At 39.9% G+C, this 25,858-nt stretch overlaps 2 protein-coding genes across 3 annotated transcripts; one reads left to right on the plus strand and one right to left on the minus strand.

Annotated features, from left to right (window-relative positions):
- Positions 1 to 1,798: 1,798 nt before the first annotated feature.
- Positions 1,799 to 16,011, minus strand: LOC146646853 (phospholipase B1, membrane-associated-like). The gene is made up of 43 exons (XM_085391377.1): positions 15,951 to 16,011; positions 15,189 to 15,232; positions 15,014 to 15,077; positions 14,746 to 14,809; positions 14,564 to 14,598; positions 13,282 to 13,348; positions 13,145 to 13,193; positions 12,412 to 12,477; positions 12,247 to 12,312; positions 12,108 to 12,163; positions 11,932 to 11,989; positions 11,721 to 11,828; positions 11,568 to 11,609; positions 11,147 to 11,215; positions 10,933 to 11,010; positions 10,757 to 10,817; positions 10,606 to 10,664; positions 9,962 to 10,035; positions 9,837 to 9,880; positions 9,425 to 9,533; positions 9,266 to 9,317; positions 8,281 to 8,361; positions 7,705 to 7,770; positions 7,525 to 7,625; positions 7,358 to 7,439; positions 6,625 to 6,729; positions 6,416 to 6,511; positions 6,230 to 6,301; positions 6,044 to 6,121; positions 5,860 to 5,920; positions 5,722 to 5,780; positions 5,044 to 5,111; positions 4,909 to 4,952; positions 4,671 to 4,770; positions 4,519 to 4,570; positions 4,311 to 4,391; positions 3,432 to 3,497; positions 3,188 to 3,282; positions 2,784 to 2,865; positions 2,573 to 2,677; positions 2,329 to 2,424; positions 2,146 to 2,220; positions 1,799 to 2,056 (listed from the first exon to the last, which is right to left on the minus strand). The coding sequence occupies exons 1-43, from the start codon at positions 16,009 to 16,011 to the stop codon at positions 1,799 to 1,801; spliced, it is 3,249 nt and encodes a 1,082-aa protein (XP_085247503.1).
- Positions 16,012 to 20,332: 4,321 nt separating this feature from the next.
- Positions 20,333 to 24,656, plus strand: LOC146646854 (protein yippee-like 5). Of its 2 annotated transcripts, none has more exons than XM_085391929.1 (3): positions 20,333 to 20,702; positions 22,273 to 22,416; positions 22,523 to 24,656. In XM_085391929.1, the coding sequence occupies exons 2-3, from the start codon at positions 22,276 to 22,278 to the stop codon at positions 22,745 to 22,747; spliced, it is 366 nt and encodes a 121-aa protein (XP_085248055.1). In that variant the 5' UTR covers positions 20,333 to 20,702; positions 22,273 to 22,275; the 3' UTR covers positions 22,748 to 24,656. The 2 variants fall into 2 exon arrangements, with proteins under 2 accessions (XP_085248055.1, XP_085248054.1); XM_085391928.1 differs by having other exon boundaries at positions 20,476 to 20,702; positions 22,245 to 22,416.
- The last annotated feature ends 1,202 nt before the right edge of the window (positions 24,657 to 25,858 follow it).

Below are 25,858 nucleotides of genomic sequence, written 5' to 3' on the forward strand. Positions count from 1 at the left end.
GATGATGTGAGAGGGCGGGTGTGTGTGTTTAGGGCCCGGATGGCTTGGGGATAGAAGCTCCTCTTGAGTCTCTCTGTCCTTGCCTGGATGATGCGGAAACTTCTACCAGATTGCAGAAGTTTGTTGCCAGGATGGGACGGGTCCTTCAGTATCTGCGCTGCTCTAGTCCGGCATCTCCTGGTGTAGGTGTCCTGGAGCGGGGGGAGAGCAATCCTGCAGCAGCGTTCTGCTTTACGGATCACTCTCTGGAGAGCTTTTTGGTCCTTCACACAGCTGTTCCCAAACCACGATGTCATGTTCTGTGTGAGGATGCTCTCCACAGCGCCTGTATAGAAAATCCTGAGGATCTTTGGAGAGACCCTGAACTTCCTCAGTTGTCGTAGGTGATACAGGCGCTGCCTAGCCTTTTTGGTCTGGACCTGAATGTGGGCAGCCCATGTCAAGTCTGAGGAGATGTGCAGTCCTTTAAGATACTTGAAGGACTGCACCCTCTCCACTTGATGATGATAATGGGCTTGTAGTCTCTGTGCTGACCCCTTCTGAAGTCCACCACCAGCTCTTTGGTCTTGCCGACGTTCAGCTGGAGGTGGTTGTCCTGGCACTATGATGCCAGATTCTTCACTTCATCCATGTAGGCCGCCTCATCGTTGTTGGAGATGGCACCCAACACCACTGTGTCGTCAGCAAACTTCACAATGGTGTTGGAGCCATGGGTGGCCACACAGTCTGAAGTGTAGAGGGAGTAGAGCAGTGGCGAGAGGACACATCCCTGAGGTGCTCCTGTGTTGATGGTGATGCTGTTAGAGACGCATCCACCCAATGTAGATGTGTAAGCAGCCACCCCTGTATAGACTTGCTACATTATTACTGATTCAAAAAACAAACAAAGTAAAGGTTACATCAGGTTACACATAGTAAACTGATCTGGTTTGTAATTATGTCTGCAATGTGTCAAAATAAATACGTATGTAAGTGGCGTAAAGTATAGAAGAAGAAGAAGAAGAAAGTGTACTTTATTGGTCCCCGTGGGGAAAATCCCTCTCTGCATTTAACCCATTCACTCAGTGAAGCAGTGGGCAGCCACTGGGCGCCCGGGGAGCAGTGTGTAGGGACGGTACCTTGCTCAGGGGTACCTCAGGGTAGCTGTTCAGGGGAATCGTATTTCAGGGGAATAGTATTTCAGCTTGTGCTGAATGAAGGGGGAAACCGCAGAAAATGTTTCTCAATGCTTGAGTAAATGTACTTTTCACCCTGTCACAAGTTTGTGACATAATCAACAGAAGCTGTCGGCATATTTCATCACTCTAAAGGGATCATAAACCATTCCTGTGTATATTTTATCAGCAGGCTCGGCCTTTGGAGGTAATAATCAACCTAACCAGCTGGAGCATTAGTAGTTTCTGTTTTGCAGTGCTTTTTCTGCACAAACAAGTGTATTAAGCTGGGTCAGGATTGAGCAGTCACACTACAGTACACTGTTTCATGAATTATTGCCAATTAACCCTCCATTTCCCACCACCCACACCATACAGTCCCACTAGTATTTGTCTCAAAATGAAAACACATTACAAGTATACACAAAATTACCACAGAAACTTAATTCAGTGTTTATTTTACTGCATATATTTATATATACATAGACATATGTATTTAAGTTACAACATTAATTTATCAAAGCAAACAGGATCATATATAACATTGTACAGTTTTGAAAAACAGCCTCATTGTCAATGTTTGAGTAGCTCTTTATCCCCCCCCCCTCCCCCCCTAGTTAGTCCCATGAAAAAACATAACAAAGTTAAAATTCTGTGCCCTTCATCTGCCCCGAAGTCATCATCTTCTTCTTGTTCTTCCTGGCTTTGTAGGAGAAGAGGAGCCAGGTGACAGCTGAACCAATCAGAAGGCCAACAACCGCCAGCACAGCAGCGAGCCATGCTTGCACAGTGTTAGGACACTTTGGATTGCCCGAGGCTTGTGGTGTGATGTCAGTTATGGGTGGTGTGGCTGTGACTGCAGGAGCCACACTGTTTATCTTTGTGAAGATGTAAGGATGTTCCTGGAACATATAAATAGGATGTCAAAGTTCAATTCCATAAACCTGTAAGAAAGCTGCAATAAGAAGTGCTTCTGCAGCTGATTCCTTACCTCAGTGGGACACTTGATTCTGTCTCTGCCATTTGAAAAGGCGTTATACGTCTGTTTTTCCCCAACTGGTTCCATCTAGAGACAAAACCACAAATGCATGTCTGTTCAGCATAAATTGCAGGGAGATGTTGTAATTATAAAGGCAAACAGTTATCCCTTTACTACCCACATTAAAAGACTCACCATGTTATTCCACACAGCTACAGCCATGTCAGCATGTCCCCGTTCACTGAAGTGGAAACAGTCCTGGGAGAAGTATGTGACATCAGGTTGGCCTTCCTGCACGAGGGAAAACACACAATCATCCCTGTTTGTGGGTAAAATGCATCCTGAGCACTGACAGACGTGTTACTGTCCGCAAACTAAATGTTTACATATAAATACATGTAGAGCGTAGTGGAGGGTGATGCGCACACGGAAGACTTACAGCATTGAAAGGTAAGATGGTGCTTTTAAAAAAAGGCTGGAGAACCACAGCAAAATCCTCTTTGTCGTCATAGCGACCTCCATCCAACAATTTTTCGGTTTCAGTCTGGGAGTAACAGATGGCTGATGTTATTAAGGTAATGTAACAATCCTGATTCATCAACACTTGTTCAGAATCAAACATTTTACTATCAAGGCTCCAGCCTGCTAACCTGGTATTCCCGATTGATTCGTTTTGCTTCTGCCAGCTCTGGTGAATTCTCTCCCGGGTCCAAGAAGCATCGGCAGACAAACCTGGGGATACACAGGGAAAAATCACTGATTTGTTATTCATTCTGGTATGAGGCAGTTGTGTCATACAATACAAATTATATCTGATATTCTAGTTTTTCTCAATAGACAGTGCAATGAAGAGGAGGGGATCTACAGGAAAGGGCCTCAGGTCGGAGAACCTCGGCTGTTGTATTTAGCCTTACAGCATATAGTCGCTTGCTCAATCTATCACCTAGACCTGATGTCTTATGACAGATTCCCTAGATATAGACGAGAAGTGATTTAGACTGCCTTGTAATCAATGGTCTTATTCATGAAAAGTTGCTTAGATTGATGAACATACTGTTGCACCACACTGCACCCTAGGGTGTCCTTATTGATCTTGCGAAGACCTTCAATTTCCAGGATCCCCAGCACGTTCACAATCGTCCTGGGAACCTACAATTAAAAAAAAAATCATAGAAGAGTGGAGCTAAAAAACTGGATGAACCCAAATATTTTTTTGGTTCAGAATCTCTTAAAGGTATCTTCACTTATGAGCTTACTATATAATATTATTCTTTTTACGTCAATAAAAATAGTCTCACCTCATTGTACAGCATGTCCAAGCTTGTCATCATATGATAGCTGTAGTTCTTAGGTGAGTGCATGGCCTGTAGTTTGGAGAGATGCAATCAATAAGGCTATTTATTAACACATGAACTTAGTTCAGTTCAGCCACGACTTTTTGCCCCACCCACCACACCCCATTAGTGTTTTCTTTTCTTTTTGTTGTAGCCAGCAGCATAATTAAGGCAGATATGAGGGGAATGTGGCCAAGTTTGAATCCACCAAGAGAGAGCCATGCAACATGTAAGAGCGCACTAGCAACAACTAACCCTAAGCTGTCACTACAGTCTCAGAGCTCATCTTAAATTGATGCTGCACTTTGATATTCTGCTTCAAAGCACAAACATTAAAAGAGAGACTACCCTGACAGTGGAGCTTGAGGGGTGTAATGGGAGAGGGGGTGTGGGGTGGGTTTAAAATGAGAAAGGAAAAAGCGGGAGCGAGCAAGACAGAGACAGGAAGAAGAGAGTCTCGGTTGACTTCTGTGTTGTTTATGCCTCTTAGAGAACAAGGCCTGTCACTGTGTTCTGTGTGCTTGTTCAACGCAGACATAGGCCGGGGTAGAGGAGGGAGGGGGTGATCTGTGTTGCAGGGCTAAAGCGACAGAATGTGCTTATTGAAAACAAACCATGTCTGCTCTCATCCCTGTCTGACACAATAAAACAATAAACGGGGGGGTGCTCACAAGGCTTAATTATTCTGCTCCAGTGCTTAGTTCCATTTGGGGAGTGATGATATCTCGAGAGGGCGTTTAACACCACTGGATGTTTAAGCACTACACTTGCAGAGGGAAATAATTTTTTCCCTTAGAAATGCCCTTCAAACCACATTTCCTGTGACGACTTAAAGCAACTCACCCGATCGTTGCAGTATTGACACAGGTCATTCCCTCCGATGAAGAGGGTCACAAGCTTCCAGTCGTTCTCAAAATCCACGGCCTAGTTTGATTGGTGGTGACAGATTCAGAGAGACAGGTTTAATTACATGTGTTTTCCCGCAGAAAACGTGGCAAGGCTTGAGACAAGGCTACATTAAAAATCACTTGGTAATGCATGTTAAACTCACTGGGTCCTCTTTCATGGCATCAATAAGGCTTCTGACCTGTGCAGGGATTTGTCTGCATGGAATTGCACATAATTAGCCCATGCAATGCTTCCAAGATAGCATAGTAATAAAGCCGTTTATATATCTGATAACACGTCAACGTCAGAACTCACGATATTTTAGCGCCCGATACGGCCACATTGAAACCAGCCTCCTTTTTTCCTGTCCCCTTTGACATTCCTTGGACATCAGGATTAAACTTCTTAAGGATATCTAAAGTATGTATTATAAAAAAGTTAGGGTACAGAGTTTACTCAGTTAAAGACAAAATACAATTTTTTGTCAGATTATTTCTGCCATCTAGTGGTGCTTATGTGCACTACAGTTCAACACAGGAGGTTTCTGACTTACTGGGTAATGTTGTGACAGTCTCAAGAGTATCATCACCTCCAATGCTAATAAAAAAAAATAGGCAAACAAAGAATGTGTGTTTAGAATGCAACGTTTATACTTTATAATGTGCAAAGTATTGTTTTGGTCTCTCACCTCCACGACACTCCTCTGTACTCAGTACTTAGCTCCACCAGACTTTGTGATTTAGCACCAAAGGCGGCCTACATTTGGGAAAAGGTGATTTTACAGCTGAATCATTAACAGAATTCCCCCGTTTCAACCACTCTCTCATTAAGTTGATATTACTCTATCTGTTTATACATTAACTGATTTATAGGTACCTAGAAAAGGTGTGATGTGTAACACTGTTATTACCATTATAAATTATTACAGATTAATCTACTCGCTATTGGTCCCAGAGACCAAAAAATGTGCCAGTGAGTATTTTTCAGCTCTTAAGTACTTGAAAACAAAGAAAATCCGTCCTTTAGACAGTAACTCTGTTACTTTGTCTATTAGTGACGTGATTTATGAAATATTACAGTATTAATGGGTTTTTCTGGCATTCAGTTTTTATTGTACAAGCAAGTACGTTTGATTTATTTAGAAACTTTGAAATAAATTAGATTTGCAAGAACTGAGAACAAACAGAGAAGAAAAAACAAGACGCATAAACCACAGGCAGATAACTGCATAGCTGCCAAATAGTTGACTATGGCTGTGAGAGGCAAATGAAGGATTTGGATGAAAAACAGTGAGCGGAAAATTTTGGGAGTTATTTAGAGGATTTATTCAGTTATGACAAAATTTCAGTCACGCTCTTGAGCTTACCGTTAAAGAGTCTCCCAGAGCAGCCACTACCTTGATGTCTGCTGGTCGCACCTTGTGAGCTATTAAAAAAGTCAACATGAGTATATTTGACATGTAATCACTGTATTTCAGAACTGAATTATAACACAGGATGAGCACCTGAAGTGGGCACAGAGTTGGACGGTGCTGTGTTTGAACAGGAGAAGTCACTCCCCCAGTTCTGTAATATGATAAAGATATATTTCATAATTAAGACTCAATCATTTTCCATTGTGCATAATGTAAATAATAAATGTTTGCCACAAGTGTTTGGGGGGTATGAAACACCTAAATTATAACCTACCTGGACTGGAGCAGGAGTGGGTGGTGGGCCTGGAAAGGTGTAGCCGCTATTAACAGCCGTCCTAATGAATGGGACTGTCTGTATTTGGAAAGAAAAATGGAAATTAAAAAAAAAAAAAAAAGCTAATGAAAGCATAAAAGTAATAACATAATAATGCAGAATGTTGAGATTTAGATTCATTTTTACCTCAGAGGGACAAATCAAATCAACACCAGCTGTGAAGTTTTGTGTAGAAGTCTTGCTGCCCAGTGGCTCAAGCTAAAAGAGCATGAAAGTCGGTTACTTAGTATCAGAGAAGTTAAATAACAAAACAAAACAAAAAAACCCGCATGGAGAAAATTTTGATGTCATAATGGCCGTAGAAACTCCTACCATATTGTTCCACAGACCACGGGCCATGAGTGTGTGAGCTTTCTGGCTGAGATGAAAACAGTCAGGGGCAAAGTAAGAGCGATCGGGCCGGCCGTCCTTTTATAAAGAAGCCAAAGAAAGGAAGACTTTTTTTTTTCAAGTTAAACAAATTCCTAAATGAAAACAAAAATATTGTAAAAGTGTGGTGTTTCACATTTGTAAGACATTACCTGTAACTTGGGAAGAGAAAGCCCTCTAAGGAAGGGCTGCAGTATCACAGTGAAGTTACCATGCGTGTCATACCGCCCAGAGTCAACGAGCTGTTGCATGCCAACCTGAGAGGACAGACAGTCATAAGATGACCTCACAAGAATAAAAAGCAAATAAAGTTTTTGACTTTGCAGTGACAGTTATATTCAGTGGACAATAACATCATAATATCGCCCTCTTTAGCCTTTAAAAAGTCCACTTATTTGTTGTAGCAAGCTTTTAAACCTCAAGATAAATTCATTATGACCTCATGAAATTGTTTAAAATACAGAGGTGTCTTTAATTTTTAGTCATAATTATTCAGTTACTATACAATGCAGCTATTAAACCAAAGAAACAAAGAATCTGTTATTATAATTGAAATCTACTTTCATTCCTTAATAGACTGACTGTAGAGTCAGTCTATTTATGCCTTTGAAAATGCTGCTGTCAGGTTTAGTAAGCTTGAGAAATGTGTAATGCACATAAGAAAGCACAGAGAATTGTAATTATTTAGTTTATTTATTTTCTTTCTGTATTCATCTCTTATTTTATCACTTTACTCCAGAGCCATTATTGTAAGCAGTGGAGGAGTAAATTTTGTTTTTTTTCTTCAATTTTTTAAAATTGTACAATGACAAATAAAGGAACCCTGAACCTTGACATGTGGAAATTATGGAAAATCCTTCTTTTTAACTTCTTTCTCTTTCACACCTGGTAGCCTGTGTTGTAGGTCTCAAGCATCTCGAGTTCAGCTGATCCGTCTTTAGGACTCAGGGCACAGGAGCAAAACATACTGGAACATAAATGCACAGAGTGTCAATTAGTGGTTTACGATTTTTGGTCAAACTGTTTGTCCAACACAAGAAAATATTGCTTACTTTGCAAGCCAAGTTGGACACCCCAAAGTCGAATCACTGTGCAGATCACGTAGCTGTTTGACGCTAAACAGCTCTACCAGATTAACAACGGCACGAGGCACCTGGAAAGATTTCGACATTGAAAACATTCAGGGATACTGAATGGCTGTGGCAGCAAGGTGCAAGAAGATGAGAACATACTTCACGGTGGAGTATGTCTAGACCTTCACTGATCCGACGGACCACGTTCCTGGGTGAGTAATAGATCTGTAGGGGGGAAACAAAATCTCTATTACAAAAGATCCCAAGCATAAATGTGAAAAACAAATATCTGGTAAATTATTGAATTAGTTATTCCACTGAAACGTACAATTAAACTATTTTGATCATAATTTGAATGCCGAATAATTTCTTCTAGCTTCACTAATGCAGGAGTTGGCTATGATTACTTGTCTTTAATGATTATTTTGGACTGTTAATCAAGTAAAGCAAGCAACTTTTTAGGCTTTTGTCTCTGAAAGATTGTTATGATAATGAGGATAATTTTAAGTTGTCATTAAAATAATAAAATATTTTGGATGAACAACATGAAAAATATCTCTAAATTTGATTTCGACCAAAAATTGACATTTGAAATTTAAACTATATTTCTAACAGCTTTTTTTCTTCTAATTCAGCAGTTTATGGCAGTTCAATGGTATGAAACCGCCTGATTATGATGGCAAAGTAAGTAAGTACAATATATAAAACAACAAAGACAACATGTGGAGCGCTTACAGTGTCCTTGCAGTAGTCGCATATGTCATTTCCACCAATGAACATGGTGATAACTTTCCAGTCATTGTTGAAATCGATACGCTGGAGGACATAAGAGGTAAAGTTCTGTGTTTAATTTGTTCATTATTAACTTAAAGCTGTGACAAAATACACATGACACTGTGTCTGAATGTACACCCACCGGCCACTCTATTAGGTACACCTGTTCAACTTCTTGTTAAGACAAATATGTAATCTGCCAATCACATGGCAACAAATCAACATGTGGCCAAGGTGATCTAACTGAGTGTCAGAATGAGAAAGAAAGGTGATTTAAGTGGCTTTGAATGTGGTATAGTTGTTGGTGCCAGTTGGGCTGGTATGAGTATTTCAGAAGCTGCTGATCTACAGAGATTTTTACACACATCCACTACTAGTGTTAACAGAGAATGGTCCAATGAAGAGAAAATATGCCATGTTGATGCCAGAGATCAGAGGATAATGGCCGGACTGCTTTGAGATGATAGAAAAAGGAACTATAGCCACTTGTTACAACCAAGGTCTGCAGAAGAGCATCTCTGAATATACAACAAATCAAACCATGAAGCAAAAAGGGCTACAGCAGCATCAAAAGATCTCACAAAGTGCCACTCTTGTCAGCTAAGAACAGGAAACGAATGCTAATGCTTTATGAAAACATGGATCCATTCTGCCTGATATCGACAGTCTTGGCATTTTCTTGGGTCGGCTTGTGCTCCAATCCAATAAACCATCTTTGTGATGTGGTCGAGCAAGAGATCATGGATCATGGATGTAAACCAGACAACTCATGATGCTGTCAATATGGAGCAAAATCTCTGAGGAGTGTTTCCAGCATCTTGTTGAATTCATGCCACACAGAAATAAGGCAGCTCTGTTGGGAAAAAGAGGTCCAACCTGTACTAGGAAGGTGTACCTAATAAAGTCCCCAGTATGCATATTTCTCCTGCAGTTATTGCTGACTTACCGAATCGCTTTTCATTTTGTCCACTAGGATGCGCGCCTGTCCTGCCATGTCACTAGAAATAGCAACAAATGTTATCTTTAAAACTTGCTGATTATGTTTTTTTCGTATAGCATGCTGCAAATCCTGCTAAGGTTGAAAGTAAGTACAAATGTGACTTACTCGCTCTTTGCTCCTGGAACAGCCTGATTGAGAAAGGCTTTAGCATCGTTCTGTCCACTGATTCCTGTAGAGAATCCAGTCAGGGAGGGGGAAAACTCCCTCAGGATGTCTGAAAAAATGATTAGAAGTTAAAAAAACAACAACCCTCAAATAATGATTTAATTGTTATACTCTTATATTGTAATTTAGTCATTGTGACAGCATTTAGATTTCTTAAGTATACAAAAGTGCCCTTTCATTTTAGCAACCAAACTCATTTTGTTGATTCAGGTCATTAGATTGCATAAAAGATAGGCCTGTTCAAGCCTATATCCTTTAGTGATGGTGATGAGAACCACAATTTAGTTTAATAAGTGAAATACAACTACCATTTTTTCAACTTCAAAAACATGAGTGCAAAATAGAGACATACTGGCCAGAGTTGTCACAGTGGCTATGTTTTGGTCACCACCAACGCTGAAAGTTGCAGAAATTTAGTTAGTTTTATAAAGTAACTCTTCCAAAATGTAAACAAATTTGTATTTTAACTTGTCTTACCTCCATGACAATCCTCTGTACTGATTAAGCAGTAACAACAAGTTATCTGATTTTGCACCTACGCCATTGGCCGCCTGCAGGAAACATCAGATGCAAGACAATAAAAAGCCGGGCTAATAAAACCCAAAGGAATGAATTGGTTGGTCCTGCAAGGTACTATACCATAGGTGTTAAACATATGGCTCCTGGGCCACAACTAGCCTGCCTTGCATCCTATTCTACCCCAAATGTATAAAGATTGCAGAGAAGTCATTAATAACTGCAATTTTTCAAGAAAATCCAACGTGATTACAAAAAATTGTAAAAGTATGACAGTAAAAAAGTTAAAAACATAAAATCATAAAATACTTTTATGATTGTTTACTTCTAAAATATTTTTTAATGAAGGTTTTATGCCTTTTTAGATCTAGTGGGTCTGTAAATTAAGTGCAAATGAGAGATAGAGTTAATTATTTTTCTTAAGAATCAGACTGCTCACCCTTTCCTACCTTTGAAATTATTTGTTTATTAAATTTTAATGTTTTTGAAAATTATTAGTATTATCATTATTATCATTACCAGTAGTAGTAGCAGTAGTATTATTGATTTTACTGTTTGGACTCCCATTAGATGAAATTGGGCTGTAGGAGAAGGGAAACACTCACTGTTAGAGAGTCACCAAGCGCTGCCACCACCTTGATGTCTCCAGGTTTGAGCTCATTAACTGTACAGTGGAAAGAACAATGTGACTGAGCATGACTGGACTGAGAAACATATCCCTCAGTGTAGTAGTGGAATTTAAAAATCATTTCTCACCCGATGTGGGTACGGTGTTAGACGGGTTACGGTCTGTGCAAGGTATCTCGGTACCCATCTCCTAAAAAAATATACTCAGGTCAGTTTATCTACAGATTTAAATTATCTTCTTTACTTTATTTCTTTCTTTTCTTTCTTCTTCTTCTTCTTTTTTTTTTTACATATCTGACTCTTACTTGAACTGCTGCTTTGTTGTAAAATTCCCCCACTGTTTCAGGAGGGGAATTAATCTGTGTACGCAGGAAAGGACGCTCCTGGGATGAGAACAGAAAATTCACAGTTTTAACAGTTTAACATTGAATTTTATAACTTAAAAAGTCTACTCTATGAGATGAAAGCATAACACATTAACACTTCAAAGGCATTTTTCAATATACTGCAGTGACTCACCTGGTTAGGGCAAGGAAAAGTTATGGCATTTCTGTCTGTAACCTTGGGCTCACTTGTCAGTGGCTGAAGCTGGAGAAGAAAAGGTCAATGAGTGGTTAAGATTTGGGGTTATATGTGCAGCTATTTTGCATCCAGCAGCCTACAAAGTACAATCCACTCATCTGTGCATTCAGAGTGAACAACATTGAGAGTAATCATCGTGTAGATAATCCCGTGAAGTAAATCATTAAATCTTTTGTCAGGCATATTAACACTTTAATCTGTGTTTAATCTGACACTTGTTATTTCTGGCCTTTAAATTGAAGGGATGGTTTTAATGTCAGAATAAAATGAATTTCTAGAAGTCTGCTGCTCTTTCACACTGCCTATTTTCATTTTATACATTTTCCTTTTTGCATCTAAGTGTGGTTTAAGAACTTACCAGGTTTGTCCAGAGTTGAATAGTCAACTGGTCAAGGCTAGACTGTGTGGAAGCACATTACATATGCAAGGTACACATTAGTCAGCAATATTTGATGAGTTGTTAATAAAGGAAAGATTATGCAACGTAGCTGATAGGAACAATGTTACTTACAGAGTCTGATTGGGGCTCAAGGATAGTGGGGGCTGAATGCAACATAACAGTGAAGTCTGCACCGTTGTTATTCCACTTTGGATTTTTGAAGACATGGCTCAGAGTATCCTGAAAACAAATCCCAAATAAAATAGTCAGTTAGGCAGGAAAATATGTCAGAGAGAAAAAAAAAAGGATGCACAGAAAATGCATTTATTTACAAGTAGTTTACCTGCAGTGCTTTCAGGAGAGTTGCTTTATATAGGCGTTTGGCATTACACTCACACGTGCTACAAAATTAAAAACAATCCTATAACTGTACATGCATAACACAGAACAGACTTGAAACATGTTTTACATGAGTTTTTAACACGTTGCTTTTGGTAGATTTTTATGGGAAACACTCACTTATCTTGCTGATGATATCCACTCCAGGTGACCACATGAACTAAAGTACGATGCAGCTGTAAGCATACACCCAGAGTGTTATTTTTGATTGCCAATCCATATGTTCATGGAAAAACTGAATCCAAAAAAAGGACCATACCCGTTTCTGCAGTATCTGCAGAGCTGCTTCCACTTCTTGCACTGCAGCCTCAATATCTTCTTCAACCTGAAGAACAAAGAAATGGCAACATTTTGTATTTTTTCCTTTTCGTCACATGCGGCACCAAAAATAGAGCCTCAGCAGAAATTAAACAAGAGATCTTACATGTGACGAACAGGCACATATGAAATCTGCGGGCACAAACAGCAGCACAAGCTTCCAGTCTTCCACCTGAAAGGACATGCAGTATAATGTATGAGTGTCTAAGTTATTTCTTTTTCATGCACACTTTGTTAGATTTGATTTTCTTGGATAACACAGTGCGCCTCAGTTGGGCGAATGCTTGCAGTTTATGAACTTAACCTGTCATTGTTCACATCTACCCAGAGAAAACGTAACAGTTTCCATCAATCTCACGTTGACTTTCTGTTTCTGTTTGATGCTTTTGTTCATTCCTCTCGTTGTGCTTCATAGGATTTTATATATGACTGATTTTCACTCATGCGTTAAAATGTCTTAAATTAAAGTGGCCTCATTTATCAATACGTTTTTATGCCTGTGAAGCTCTTTGAACCTCTGTATGTGATATTGGTTATAAAAATGAAACTTAAAATTAATTAATAACTGTGGCATTTCACCACCAGAGACATTCCTGAATAACCATGACTGGGGGATTTAAATTAGTTAGTGATTATGGGAGTACCCAAGCACACCATGTCTCCTTGTTGAGATATCAAGCTGAGATTGAGGTTTTAGTGAAAGTATCCTGTCATCTGTTTCATTTGTATTTATGTATATGCCATTGTTTTAATAGTGGATAAGCTCATTCACTGTAAAGGTCACAGAAACATTCAGATGTTTAAAATGCATAAATTAATATGACAGGGGTTAATTCTACCTGATGTGAAAGGGAGAGTGAAAGATCCTCGGCTTCTTCCAGTAAACTCCTGCAAACACAGAAACTCTCATGTAAAGAACCCTGCATCTGTCTTCTTAAACAGTATTTATCTGTAAAATGGGCATAATGTGTTTTACCTGGACTGTGATGAGCTCTGAGCTGATTGTTGAGCAATCACCGTGGGGTTAAACATGGACAGCAACTCTATTCAAACCACAAAGACATTACAGTGAAGACTGTGGTAGGCGTTAACACACAATAATAATGTACAGACAATGTACATTATGACATAGATGATAACTGACGATAAAAAGAAAGCTTGCTTTCTTTTATGTTCATGTGAAATCAGGGTCACTAACCAATGTTTATGGCCCCTATCTTATCCTTACAGATAAAGGAAACTATTATGTTTATTAACCCTGACCTTGAACTGAACTATTAACTGTAAAAGTACATAAAACATAATCACAAAGGCCTTAATGATTTGATAAGCATTTTTAAAAAAAGCTTTAATCCACTTGAAGTTGGCAGTGAAAGGTGAAATGATAAAGCAGGTTTATAGTGGTTAACTAAAACAAGATTAATGGTCAAGTTCTAGGCCTGATAACATAATTGTCAGGTTCGACGGTGCCCCGACCGACGACGTGTGTGTGTGTGTGTGTGTGTGTGTTTGTTCTCCCGCTCTGTTTTTGTCTCCGTTGTAGTTGTTACGCGGTTGCGTAGCAACGGGAGATGTCCGACCCGGAAGTTCCGCCACTCTGAGTGGTCCCACCTGCAACTGATTCCTCGCCAGCTGCTGCCAATCATCCACCATTGTGACAGAACTATTTAATGGTGTGGCTGAGTGACAGACAGCGCTGGAGTATTCCACCAAGCCGGGTAGTGACTCGAATTCAGCGAGTGTTAGACAAACGTTTGATAGCGGAGGGAGGCTAACCGCATCTGTTTGCCTTTTTTCCAGGCTACGAGTGAGACGGAGATACGAGAGGAGAGACGTCACTGTTTACGAAAGTCGTATGGACACACGAGGGGAGCACGGAAGGGACTTAGCACTATGGATTACTTTGGATTTGCTTCACTGTAAATAAAGACACTGTTCAATCTTAACGAGCGATCCGCGTCTGGGTTCTCTTACTCATCACTCCCGTAACAATAATAGGAGATTTAAATGATATAATAATAATTAGTTGGGAAATTATTAACTTTGAAACCATGAAACCGAAGTTCAGTCATAAAGTAACAAAGTATTTTGGGAAAACAGTTTTGTGATTACAAATACTACATGTAAAAGTAATTTCAAAGGTTAACAGTTGATAACCAATGTGATTATTTATATTAGATTGCATTGTACATTTTTCATTTTATACATTCATCTCTTGATATTTGAAAATAGTACAACTGGCTGTAAATGAGACTTACCAGCTAGTCTACTGATAATTCTGGAGGCTTCATCCCTAAAAATGAAGACATACACATTGTATAAGACGGTGGTTGTGTTCAGTTAGGTTTACTTTTAAAGCCACAGTACGTGCTGACCCATTCAGTGTTCATTCTTCAGTATTACTTACATAGATTTGTGCTTTTTTTGTTTTGCAATATACCTGTTTGAATCTGGTATTCCCAAGGTATAAACAGTGGTGATATCAGTAGGTGTCAGAGCATGAACTGGTGTTGGAAAAGCAAGGAAATGAAATGTCAGCAATCTCATAATGCAACACTAGAAAATATATTTAAAAGCAGACCTATTATAGAAGGATGAAAGTAGTGACTAAGCGCCTTCAGGCAACTGTTGTTGTGATTTGATGCTATAGAAATAAAATTGAATTTTAACTCAGTGCCGTCACTGATTATGTCTGCAGGGAGCATTACCTGAAGAAGATGGAGACAAGTGCGGTGGTAATGGTGAGCAAAGTATGGACATGTACATTTCCGTCTGAATCACATAAAAAAGTCTGTACATTAGTACATTACAAGAGCAATATACAGATGATAGTATAAAATATGAATGTGCAGACAAAAAGGTGTGATAACTGGCAAAAAGTACCTCTTCTGTTTTTACTTTTGTCTGGTCGCCACCTTCAACACCATCTAGATGGGACGTAAGTCAAAATTAACACGTTTAAATTTCTAAAATACTGAAATGAAACCAAACCCATGAAATTAATCAGTAGAAGTTAGGCGGTTTATAAAAGTTGAAAATCTTAAATTAAAAAGAGTTAATTAGGTTAAAAAATATTAGCAGGTAACAATAAAAAAGTTGCATTTTTCTTATTTTAATTTTGTAAAACTCTTTGAGATTTTTAGTGAATAATCAACTAAATTAATGTTTGCGCACTCCAAATCTAAGCCAGGTGGAGAGATGACTGATTGGCAAAAAAACTCATATTTATTTGAGTTCTACTTTATTTAAAACAGAAAGATAAAGTATTAGCTTTGCTGGGATAGCTAATACACTCTCTCTGAGTGCCCTCATAGATGCTTCTCAGATTTTAAAATTGCAACTTAACAAGACTTCTGTGTAATTTACTACATTTGCATTTTCAACCCAAACATTTTATACTCAGTGTATAAAGTGTACATCAGCAAACACGAGATAATTCTAGTATAAAACACAGCTTAAACACAAGGCACTCTGTAAAGGAAACAATGCTGTCAAACTGGTCAAATTAGGTAAATCATGCATGAGCCAGCAGTGACCGCTCAGTCAAAAGATCATTCTGATTTCAGCTCATGCTGTGCCTTCTTGCCCTTAAAATTCGCTACATAAGTGAGCACATTAAAGTAGTCCAACCTGTTCAGTACTTACCTGAATATGTCATGCATAATCCAACAAGGATAGCCACAATCAGGAGCGCAGCTCGAGCCATGATGTGGTCAGAGTGTTTTCCACGCTGGGGAATTTGTGCAGTTCTTCCTTATTTACCTTTGAGACTCAGAGAACGAAACTCTCACTCGCTGTAAAAGTGCAGCATATCAATAAAGAGTGTGGAAAAGACCGGGATTCCAGAGAGAGCAAAGTTTTAAAAGGCAAAGAAGGGAGCCAGAGAGGAAACCCTGTCAAACAGAAAAGAAAAGAGTCCTCCCTGCTATGTTTGTCCTTTACACATCTGCTCTTATTCTCTTTTATAACCCCTTCTTATCAGTTTATCCAAATGACAATCGATCACATCCCTTTCTCTATCTCTACAGCTATAATTGTGCTGTGTCACCTATTGGGACACATAAATCAAAGGACCATGAAATGAGTATCAGTTTTTGGACTTCTAAGTCAGAGATTAAATACCTTTATATAACAATGACTGGCATATTAGTGAATCAACTGAATGAATAAAATCCATATGTCATGATTTTAGGTAATTTTTTGTGTGTAATTTGCTTATTTTAAACCAAATAACTATTCTGAAGTTAAAATTTTACCAGTTTCTGTTCCATTATGTCATGGAAGGGGTTTGTGGACACAATGACACATCGTGAGGATCACATTAGTGATTCACAGTAAAACTCACGTGGGTGTAAAGACACAACTAAGAAAATTATTTGCAGGTTTATAGTTTTCTAGCTTTCAGGGATGATTTCTGTGTATTTTAAATATGCTGCCCCACAATTTATAGTTGGACTAATGCTTCACTTTGTCGGAAGACGGTTCTTAACCAATAATGATGAATGGGAGTTCCTGGTGTTGTATGTGTTTCACCCAGGTTATATAATTTTATGCTAACAACCAGCAAGTTCGCTTTTGGAGATGTTTTGAGATATGATTAGATTGCTAAATACTTTATGAGTTGTGTCCTTTGAGATGGCTGTGCAGATAGACCTGACCCTTGGAATCAGTGCATGATAATCAATCAAGATATCTTGATGTTTTCGAGTTGTCAGGAGTTTTCCATCAAGCAAAACATTTTAGGTTTATAATGTTATGACATGTTGTATCAAAACAGGCATAAACAGCCAGGTTATAAATAAGGACAAACTGAATAACTAAGCAGAAAAAGATAAGAAACAGCTTCACTAGAGATCGGGACTTTTTTGATCTATGAAAAATGGAGCTAGTCCAGTTGACTGATATCTTACTTACACACACTACATATGTGTTACAACTGCTGATTTAAGGATGTTGCATTTTGGAGAGCCTGAAGGTGTATTGGGAAGGAGCTGAAAGAGCTAAGGTCTACAACTTCAACACAACTGCCTTCTTTTTTCATGTTCACCCAGTTCTCTCGCTGCTGCAGCTTCTCATATTCCATATCAGTGGAATATGGTAGCTATTGGATCTGCAGAAAAGTGTGACAAAGAAGGTGCTTAAGAAGTACAGCCTTGGAAAGACTCACAGCTTTGGCCAGCCGCTTGAAGAGATACACCAGAGAGATTGAAGGTGTTACAGAGTATAGCATGGTGGAAAAGGATGGAGAGAATCCCCCACTAAGCTTTTGGGTTGGCATTTCTTTAGATTTTGTTTTGTATTAATTGCATGCTTTGGTGTTTGTTTGTGTTTGATGTGAGGTGTGGGCCACACCCATGTGGGAGTGGAGATTCTACTCTAGTCCAGCTGCCAGCTATTTGGAGTTGAATACAGGGAGCAGCTGATTGGGGAGGATTGGAGCCCTTCTCTATAAAGGGGAGAGGAAACAGGAAGTAGGGGTTGTCGTTGTTTTTTTTAGTAGGACATTAGTGTAGCAGGGAAGCCTCGAAGATCCAGGATGAAGTGTGCACATTTTAATGGAAAAGATTTTTAACCTGGCCTGGTTTTGCTTTTAAAATAAACTGAGGATGTTGGAAGGAGGACTCATTCTTATTGGGATGTGAGTGGATGTGCTGGAAGGCAGGAAAACAAACACTGGACTGGAGACTCTCTGTGCCCCTGACAAGGAAACTGGACCAGTTTTGGGGAAGTTCCAGCTCCCAGGATGTGATGTGGAGACCCAGCCTCGAACGAAGTCAGGCCTGAAAAGGCTAACAACCCTGACCGTGGTGGCTTTGGGCCTTGGATTCCTGGCCAGAGTTGTGTCTTCAGCCAGTAGTTTTACCCGGAGAAAGAACAAATAAATCTTGTGTAACCCATTACAGTGTGCGTGTGGTGGTTCGTTACTGGTCAATATTAGAGCTACTACTTTCTTGTACGGAGGCCATTTTGGGCCTTACGTAACAAAGGCATGAGAATAAACCAGCTGTTCTCCACAGAATACTAAAAGAGCATATGGGAGAAGGACACAACCCAATACTCAGTGGATGGTGGATCTGAGAGCAGACCACAGCAACCACCCTGAACAGGGTCCAGTAGCCATCACAGTGGCAGACATCCAAGAAAGGGTCTCCAGTATGAAGAGTTGGACAGCACCAGGCGCCGACGTGGTTCACGCCTACTGGCTGAAGAAGCTGACTGCACTCCATGAGCGTATGGGAGCACAAATGAACCAGCTGCTAATTGACGAGTAAATACGTAAGCGGGGCACAGAAAGGAATTGTCAAGAAAACCAGAGGCGCGAAACCTAGCAGTCAGCCAAGACTGCAAGACTAGGCTGACCAACCTGTGCACTGCCTGGATTGATTACAAGAAGGCCTATGACTCAATGCCCCACACCTGGATCCTGGAATGCCTACACCTATACAAGATCAACAGGACCCTAAGAGGCTTCATCAGGAACTGATGCACAATCCAGCACATAACAGCAGGGTGCAAGATGCAAGCAGGCAGGGCATACATTGAACGCCATTACCAAGTGGCCGGCATAGTGTACAGAAACATCTGTGCCGAATATAGCTTGGAAGTCCCGAGGTCAAAATGGGAGACGCCCCCAAGGGTGGTGGAGAATGGCCGAGCTAAGATCCTGTGGGACTTCCAGATACAGACGGACAAAATGGTGGTGGCTAACCAACCGGACATAGTGTGTCACGGTTCTGGGTCCGTTGGACCCAGTATTTTGAGTTTATTGTGTTTTGATTTAAGTTTGCATCAGGGATTGTGTTCTTGTTCTCTTGTCGTGTTATGGTGATGATTATGATGTCTATTATTAGAGTTCCATGTTTCTGTTTATCTGGGTTTAAGATGTGGGTTTAGTTTCATATGTCATTTCCTGTCTGTCTCTCGATGTCGAGCCTGCGTGTGATGTTTTATTGTGAAGGTCTGCGTCTCATGTGAGTGTGTTCAGTTTTACCTCTGTCTCATCTTACTGATTGTTCCCAGCTGTGTCCACCACCTGTGTGTAATTCCCGTGTTTCTCTGTGTGTATTTAAGTCGTGTCCTCCGTCATTGTAGTTGCTGGTCCGTCTGTGTAACCACCGTGTCTCACTCGTGTGTTCACCCTGCTGTCTACCATCGTCTGCCTCTGCTCGCCCTGCTTCATGTTCATGTTCTGGTTTCTGCGCTATAGTTTAGTTGTTTCCCAGTATAGTTTAGTTCGAGCTCCATTTGCTGTTTGTCCTTATTTTGTGCTCAATAAACCACCCTCACTTCTCCACTACTGCCTGCGTTTGGATCCTCCTTCATTTCCTCCACATGGCTCATCCCACTCACCGTGACATAGTGGTGGTAGACAAATAGAAGAAGACAGCCATATTGATAGATGTAGCGATTCTGAGTGATAGAGACATCAGGAAGAAGGAGCACAAGAAGCCTGAGAAGTACCAAGTGCTCAGAGAAGAGCTCAAGAAGATGTGGAGGGTGAAGGTAACAGTGGTCCCCATGGTAATAGGAGCACTAGGTGCGGCGACTCCCAAGCTAGGCGAGCGCAGTCCTAGGTACAGCTAAGATACAGTGCATGACCCTCAACCTTCCAGGCCTCTGGTAGAGGAACCGAGCTTGAAGGATAGACTGCTGGGGGGCTGGGGCGACCGTGGCTCAGGGGGTTGGGAAGCGTATCTGTAACCGGAAGGTCGCCGGTTCGATCCCTGGGCTCTCTGTCCTGGTCGTTGTGTCCTTGGGCAAGACACTTCACCTACCGCCTACTGGTGGTGGCCAGAGGGGCCGATGGCGCGATATGGCAGCCTCGCTTCTGTCAGTCTGCCCCAGGGCAGCTGTGGCTACAACCGTAGCTTGCCTCCACCAGTGTGTGAATGTGAGAGTGAATGAATAGTGGCATTGTAAAGCGCTTTGGGTGCCTTGAAAAGCGCTATATAAATCCAATCCATTATTATTATATTATTACTGCCCGCAGATCAGAGTTACTGTAGTTTAGCTTTTCTTTATTTATTTGGTATATTAAAATTTTTGTTATATCCAGATATTATGTTTGTTTTTTTAAAAAAAATAAGCTTCAGTATTATTTTTTAACGATTTTAATGAGAACGGAGCATATTTTTCAGAAGTTGAGAATAGATGTTATATGCTGACACCTGGCGGAAAACCCGTATGTCGCTGCTGCAGAGGGAGCTACGTCACAAACCGGATGTTGATACTAGTTTGGAGCTCAGCTCAGAGGACAGGAACAGCTGAAAAAGAAAAACAAAGCCACGACGACGACAACGGTATAAACAGCAGATGTGCGACTGAAATTTACTTTAAAAAGTCGGTGACACCATCGCTGGGCACGACATTTTGTGTCACCAGACCGAATTTGAAAAGGTAGGCAGCCGTCATTTGGAGTTTAGTAGAATTATCTGTTTTGTGGTCGCTTGTTGACTCTGTTAGCTGAATGGCTAACCTGGCGTTAGCTTCCATTCACACGCTGGCTCGGTGCATTTTTACGAAACCAGTCGGTTAGGTTATCTAAAATCCCAATGAAAATCCTCTGAAGTATTCTCTTTAGGTAGCTGGGAAAATCTCTGCTTCGTTTGTTTTCCATTATTCATAATTGCATCGACACCATGCAAAGCCCAGCTGCCATCTACAGCCAGTATTACAACAAGGCATCCAGGAACAAGAAGTACTTCTGTGGTTGTAACGACTAAAGTGTTGAAACAGGGAGAAACTGTGCCAAGGCGACTGGAGTGCTCTTTGTTAAGATTATTTACACCTTAGTTTCCACATGTTCCACTGACAAACAAACAAAAGAAACCAAATTTTATACAAAATAATGGGAATTGATGAGCATTTTTCAGAGGGCTGGGATGATGTGCCACTGATCCCGGTTCTTACAAAGCCTGACCTGAGATGAGAATAGAAAAGACGAATGAAAAATTAATGAAATGAAAATGTTTTTATCCTATTTATAGGAATTTTTTAAAACATAGACGGATGTATTAAGCTTCTGTAAGCAGTTATATAAAGGACAGTATTTTTGATAATAAATTAGACAAATGGGCAAAGGCAGCTGTTTGTAATCAAAGTAACAATAAGCAAGTTGAAAAAGCCATTTGATTCTATTTTTTGTGGCTTTTTGTCTCTTTGCTCCTTCTTTTTGTTTATCTCGATTATTATTATTATTATTATTAAGGATTATATTTGTGTTTTAAGGGAACTGAGAAAACAGTACTTTTTCTCAGTATCAGTAGAAACATTCATGTTTTTACTGATACTCTTTCAGTGGCTGTGCTATCAATTTTACCAAAGTATTGTATTATGTGTACAATTCAAAACATAGTTAAGAATCGTAAGCTAGTGCATTCATCTTCCCCAGTCCATATAGAGAGAACGCATAATAGATTTTTGTGATAATAACAGAAACTGTTTTTTTGTTTGTTTGTTTGTTTGTTTGTTTGTTTTTCCATAATCATGCTTAAATTATGCTTATGCCTTAATAGCTCTGAGAACAACCCTCTTTTTTATTTGGTACAATTATTTTGGATATTTCAAGTTTCTTTCTTTCTTAACTTGTAAAACAGCTATGATAAGTGAGTGACTGAGCTCAGATAGTTTTCCACATATTCCTAAACAAACAAATCTTTAAAAAACCCAAGTTTTAATGTATTTATTTTTATTTGATGAACAGAGATTGAATGACTCCTTTATATATGTGTATTCAACTTGTATTGTTAATGATTGATTAAAAAACAATTCTGTGTTGTGGAACATGCCAGAAAAAAGTTAGAGACTGATATGCATTATTACTTTGGCCAGCTAAAGGGTATTATTTTATAAGGGGTCACTTTCTTCATACTGTTTACAATCAGTCCAGAATACAGTCTTAGAATACATAGCGTACTATTTAATTTTCTCATGTTTTAGCCTTAATTTAGTCAATCCCGGTAAACAGACAATGGGGCGCATCTTCTTGGACCACATCGGCGGAACACGTCTCTTCTCTTGTGCCAACTGTGACACAATCCTGACTAATAGGTCTGAGCTAATCTCCACACGATTCACAGGAGCCACAGGCAGAGCTTTCCTCTTCAATAAGGTACAGTGAAATTAGCCATGAACACACCATCTGTGACATGTTTCTCTAAACCAAATGAAATACAGGCATTCATTAGTTATACTTTAACTTAAACTCCTCCCTATAGGTGGTGAACCTCCAGTACAGTGAGGTGCAGGACAGAGTGATGCTCACCGGCAGACACATGGTGAGGGACGTCAGCTGCAAGAATTGCAACAGCAAGCTGGGTTGGATCTATGAGTTTGCTACTGAGGACAGTCAGCGGTACAAGGAGGGCCGGGTCATCCTGGAGAGGGCATTGGTTAGGGAGAGTGAGGGCTTTGAAGAGCATGTCCCCTCAGATAACTCCTGAGTCCTTGAAGTGGTATTAGGTTGAGTGGGAAGGCTCAGTCCTGTGCCCTCCTTTCCTTCTCCTTTGCCCCCTTTGCCTCTGTGCTGCACACCACCACCTGCAGACTTAGTGGTCAGTGAAGTTCTGGCTTCACCCTCCCACTCCCCTTCTCTCTCTGGCCAATGATCTTAGATCTTTGCTGACTAAAAGATTGGTGTGCTTGATCTATTCTTGCTGAATAGACTTCCCCAAAATACCTTTTGATTGATGTATCACAGGGCAGTCAATTGAAACAGCTGGAAATGCTCTTAGAGAGTTCGCTAAAGCATTTAAGCACTGTCTCACACACAGTTGTCATCACTGATCCACAAGGCATGTGCCACACTTTCATGGTAATTAAAATACATTCATGATAATACGCAGATCAGTCACATTTTAAAGAATATTTGCTAGCTGTTTTATTTGTTTGTGTAACAGGAGCTAGTGGAGCTTAGTATGATCATTATCCAGGCATGGGCAAAGCGACCAGCCAGTGCTCCATACCGCTGTTAAATGAGCCGAACATACTGGTTTAGTGGTATTTGTGTTTCCGTATTGTGAATGTTGACCCAATGTATCTGTTACTGGTTGCACTGAATGCATTCAATATCATGATAGTTGATTATGTGTCAGTTACCTTTTCTTCGCTTGCAGTGTAGTGGATGTAATTGTGTTCTCATCCCACTGATACAGTGAGGACTGCACAGATTGATGTCATATTTAAGTATTCATTGTTGTGCCTGAACAGTAGTTTTCTTTAGATTAGGCTCATTATTTTAAACACATGACGTATTTCAAATGAACAGAGTAGACAACCTGTTTACTTCAGTTCCACCTGTGTTTAGCTTACCATGGATTCTGTGCCTCTGCGTGTGAAGAGCAGCATGCCACTTTAGTGACTTGTCAGGAGCATGTTCCTTTCAGCCGTTCGCCTTCAGTGTGACACAGTGCGTCTGAAAAATGATGGAGACATTCTCTGACTGCGTGGCAGCTTAAAGGAAAGGATTTTTAGAGAATAGGTCAAATTTGAAAGTCGCTCAGTGATTGTGTGGGACAAGTGTACAGGTTTTGAAGGAATAACTAAAAACACAATGCAGTGGGCATTCATCAAACAGCATTTTCTTGAATCTAAAAATATGTTCAGTACTGTATTTGACCATCGTACATGTATTTAAACCGTTAAACATATCAATGCAAATGCTGCTGAGCTACTTTCAGGTTTGTGACACATCCTCTTTATAATCCTAGGCTTGGGGCATGTTTGGTCATAAGATGAATCGCTTCTTAGAACACAAAGCCAGGCAAGCTTTGAGTATTTATCTTCAAAGTCAAGCCCTTGCTGTTGGAGTAGGCCAGAGCCTGCATTTTATATTGTCAAACTGTAAAATAAAATAATTTACTTGACATTTGAGGTTAATTTGGGACTGGGTTGGAGCACAGCCACCCAGCCCTGATGTTACCTTGTTTATGCTTTGGGCGTTACCAGAATGGTCCAGCCTTCACTAATGACACTTAATGTTTTGCTTGTTTTTTGCAAGGTCATGCTTGACGGTGCAAGTTTTAATTTCCAGAAGACAAAAAAAAATATCCAGGACACTGAAACCACTCATGTTCCAAAGTCAGTGCAGTGTACAGCTAGTGGCCACAATTGAATATCATCATTTTGTTGTTCACGTTTAGCATTTTATTGATAGCAATTGTTTTTACTTTATATTATCTGATTATTGTTTTATTGATCGATTATGTTTATGTTATGACATATTTTCTTGTTTGGGGGATTAATATGATACTTGTTTTCCTCTATGGCTATGGCTAGATTTTCTCTGATGTGATTTCTAAATAAAGATGTAGTACCTGGGTTTAAACCTTATGACAGTATTCACTGAATATTTTAATGTATTAATGCTCTTAATAGAAGGCAGGTGTGGTTGTAGTTGCTATCAATTGGCAAAACCTTCTTACGTTAACATTTCTGAAAATGAAAGACACATTGGGACATGAAAATACCAGGATTTGGTAGGTGCCATCATGATCAAAACCTAAGCATTTCTCCGCTAGGTGGCAGCAGAATACAGAGAACCAGGTTAAAGATGTTTTCCTTGGTAGGGTGATGCTGAATCCCTTGCCTGCCTCTGACGTAAACCTGCTTGGCAAGATCTGTAGAGCTTCACTGCAGTCTGGCAAGACATATTAGAGATGTTATTCCCTGAAGCAGATAAAAACAAATAAGAGAACTCAAAAATGATATATATTTGATTAGATGTCTGACACTTGAAAATATTTACTTAACCGTTAGAGAAAATGTCATTTAAAAAGGAAATCAAGAATGGACCACATCAAAACAAGTCCCATTTTAATCCCAGCTATTCACCACTCAGTATGAATCACCCACGATGTAAAATTTGACTGCATTTGCTTTATAAATAGGAAGTGACGACTAACTTCTGATCCACCCACTAATATTGCATCTCCGCTGTAGAGTTATTTATAGCTCAGCTCCTGTAGGAGGGCTTCTTTGTTGGTGTGTCTGTAATGGTCTGTGTCACTGTGGTGGAATCAACAACAGGTCTGCTTTTCTGCAGTCACTCCTGCAGGCACAATGCACTAAACCCAGCTCAAACAAATATTAAGTTAGCTGAACACAATATACTTTTCTGATCACGGCTATTTTCGTACCCATCGTAGTTGCTTGTTCTCCATTTTTTGATGGATGTGCGAGGCTTTATGGTTTCCACAGCTATTTACACCCATTTAAAAGCTGGATAGAACCAGAGGCAAAAGTGAGACTCCTAGCTCCAGAGAAGTCACAGTGCTACTTTATATTTGGGATACTGAGTTTCCTGAAAACTTTGACCCCAGATGCCTCCTACATATCCATCAAAGTACTGTTCTAATAAAAGAGTCCGACTTTTGGAAGCTAATCTAATTGAGAGAAAAAAGGTAGATGATAGCCTATGCGAATCATCCATCTTCCTTCCACCCACTGTCAAACCCATCAGGGCAATTTTGAAGTTATATTCAGATACAGACGAAGATACATTCAGATGAAGAGGTGGAAAAGCGAGGGGTGAGGGGGTGGGGCAAGAGAAAAAG

The sequence above is a fragment of the Rhamphochromis longiceps genome, linkage group LG19 (genome assembly GCF_057381845.1).
Source record: "Rhamphochromis longiceps isolate RC_006_pf linkage group LG19, R_longiceps_female_GT1.1, whole genome shotgun sequence".
NCBI lineage: Eukaryota > Metazoa > Chordata > Actinopteri > Cichliformes > Cichlidae > Rhamphochromis > Rhamphochromis longiceps.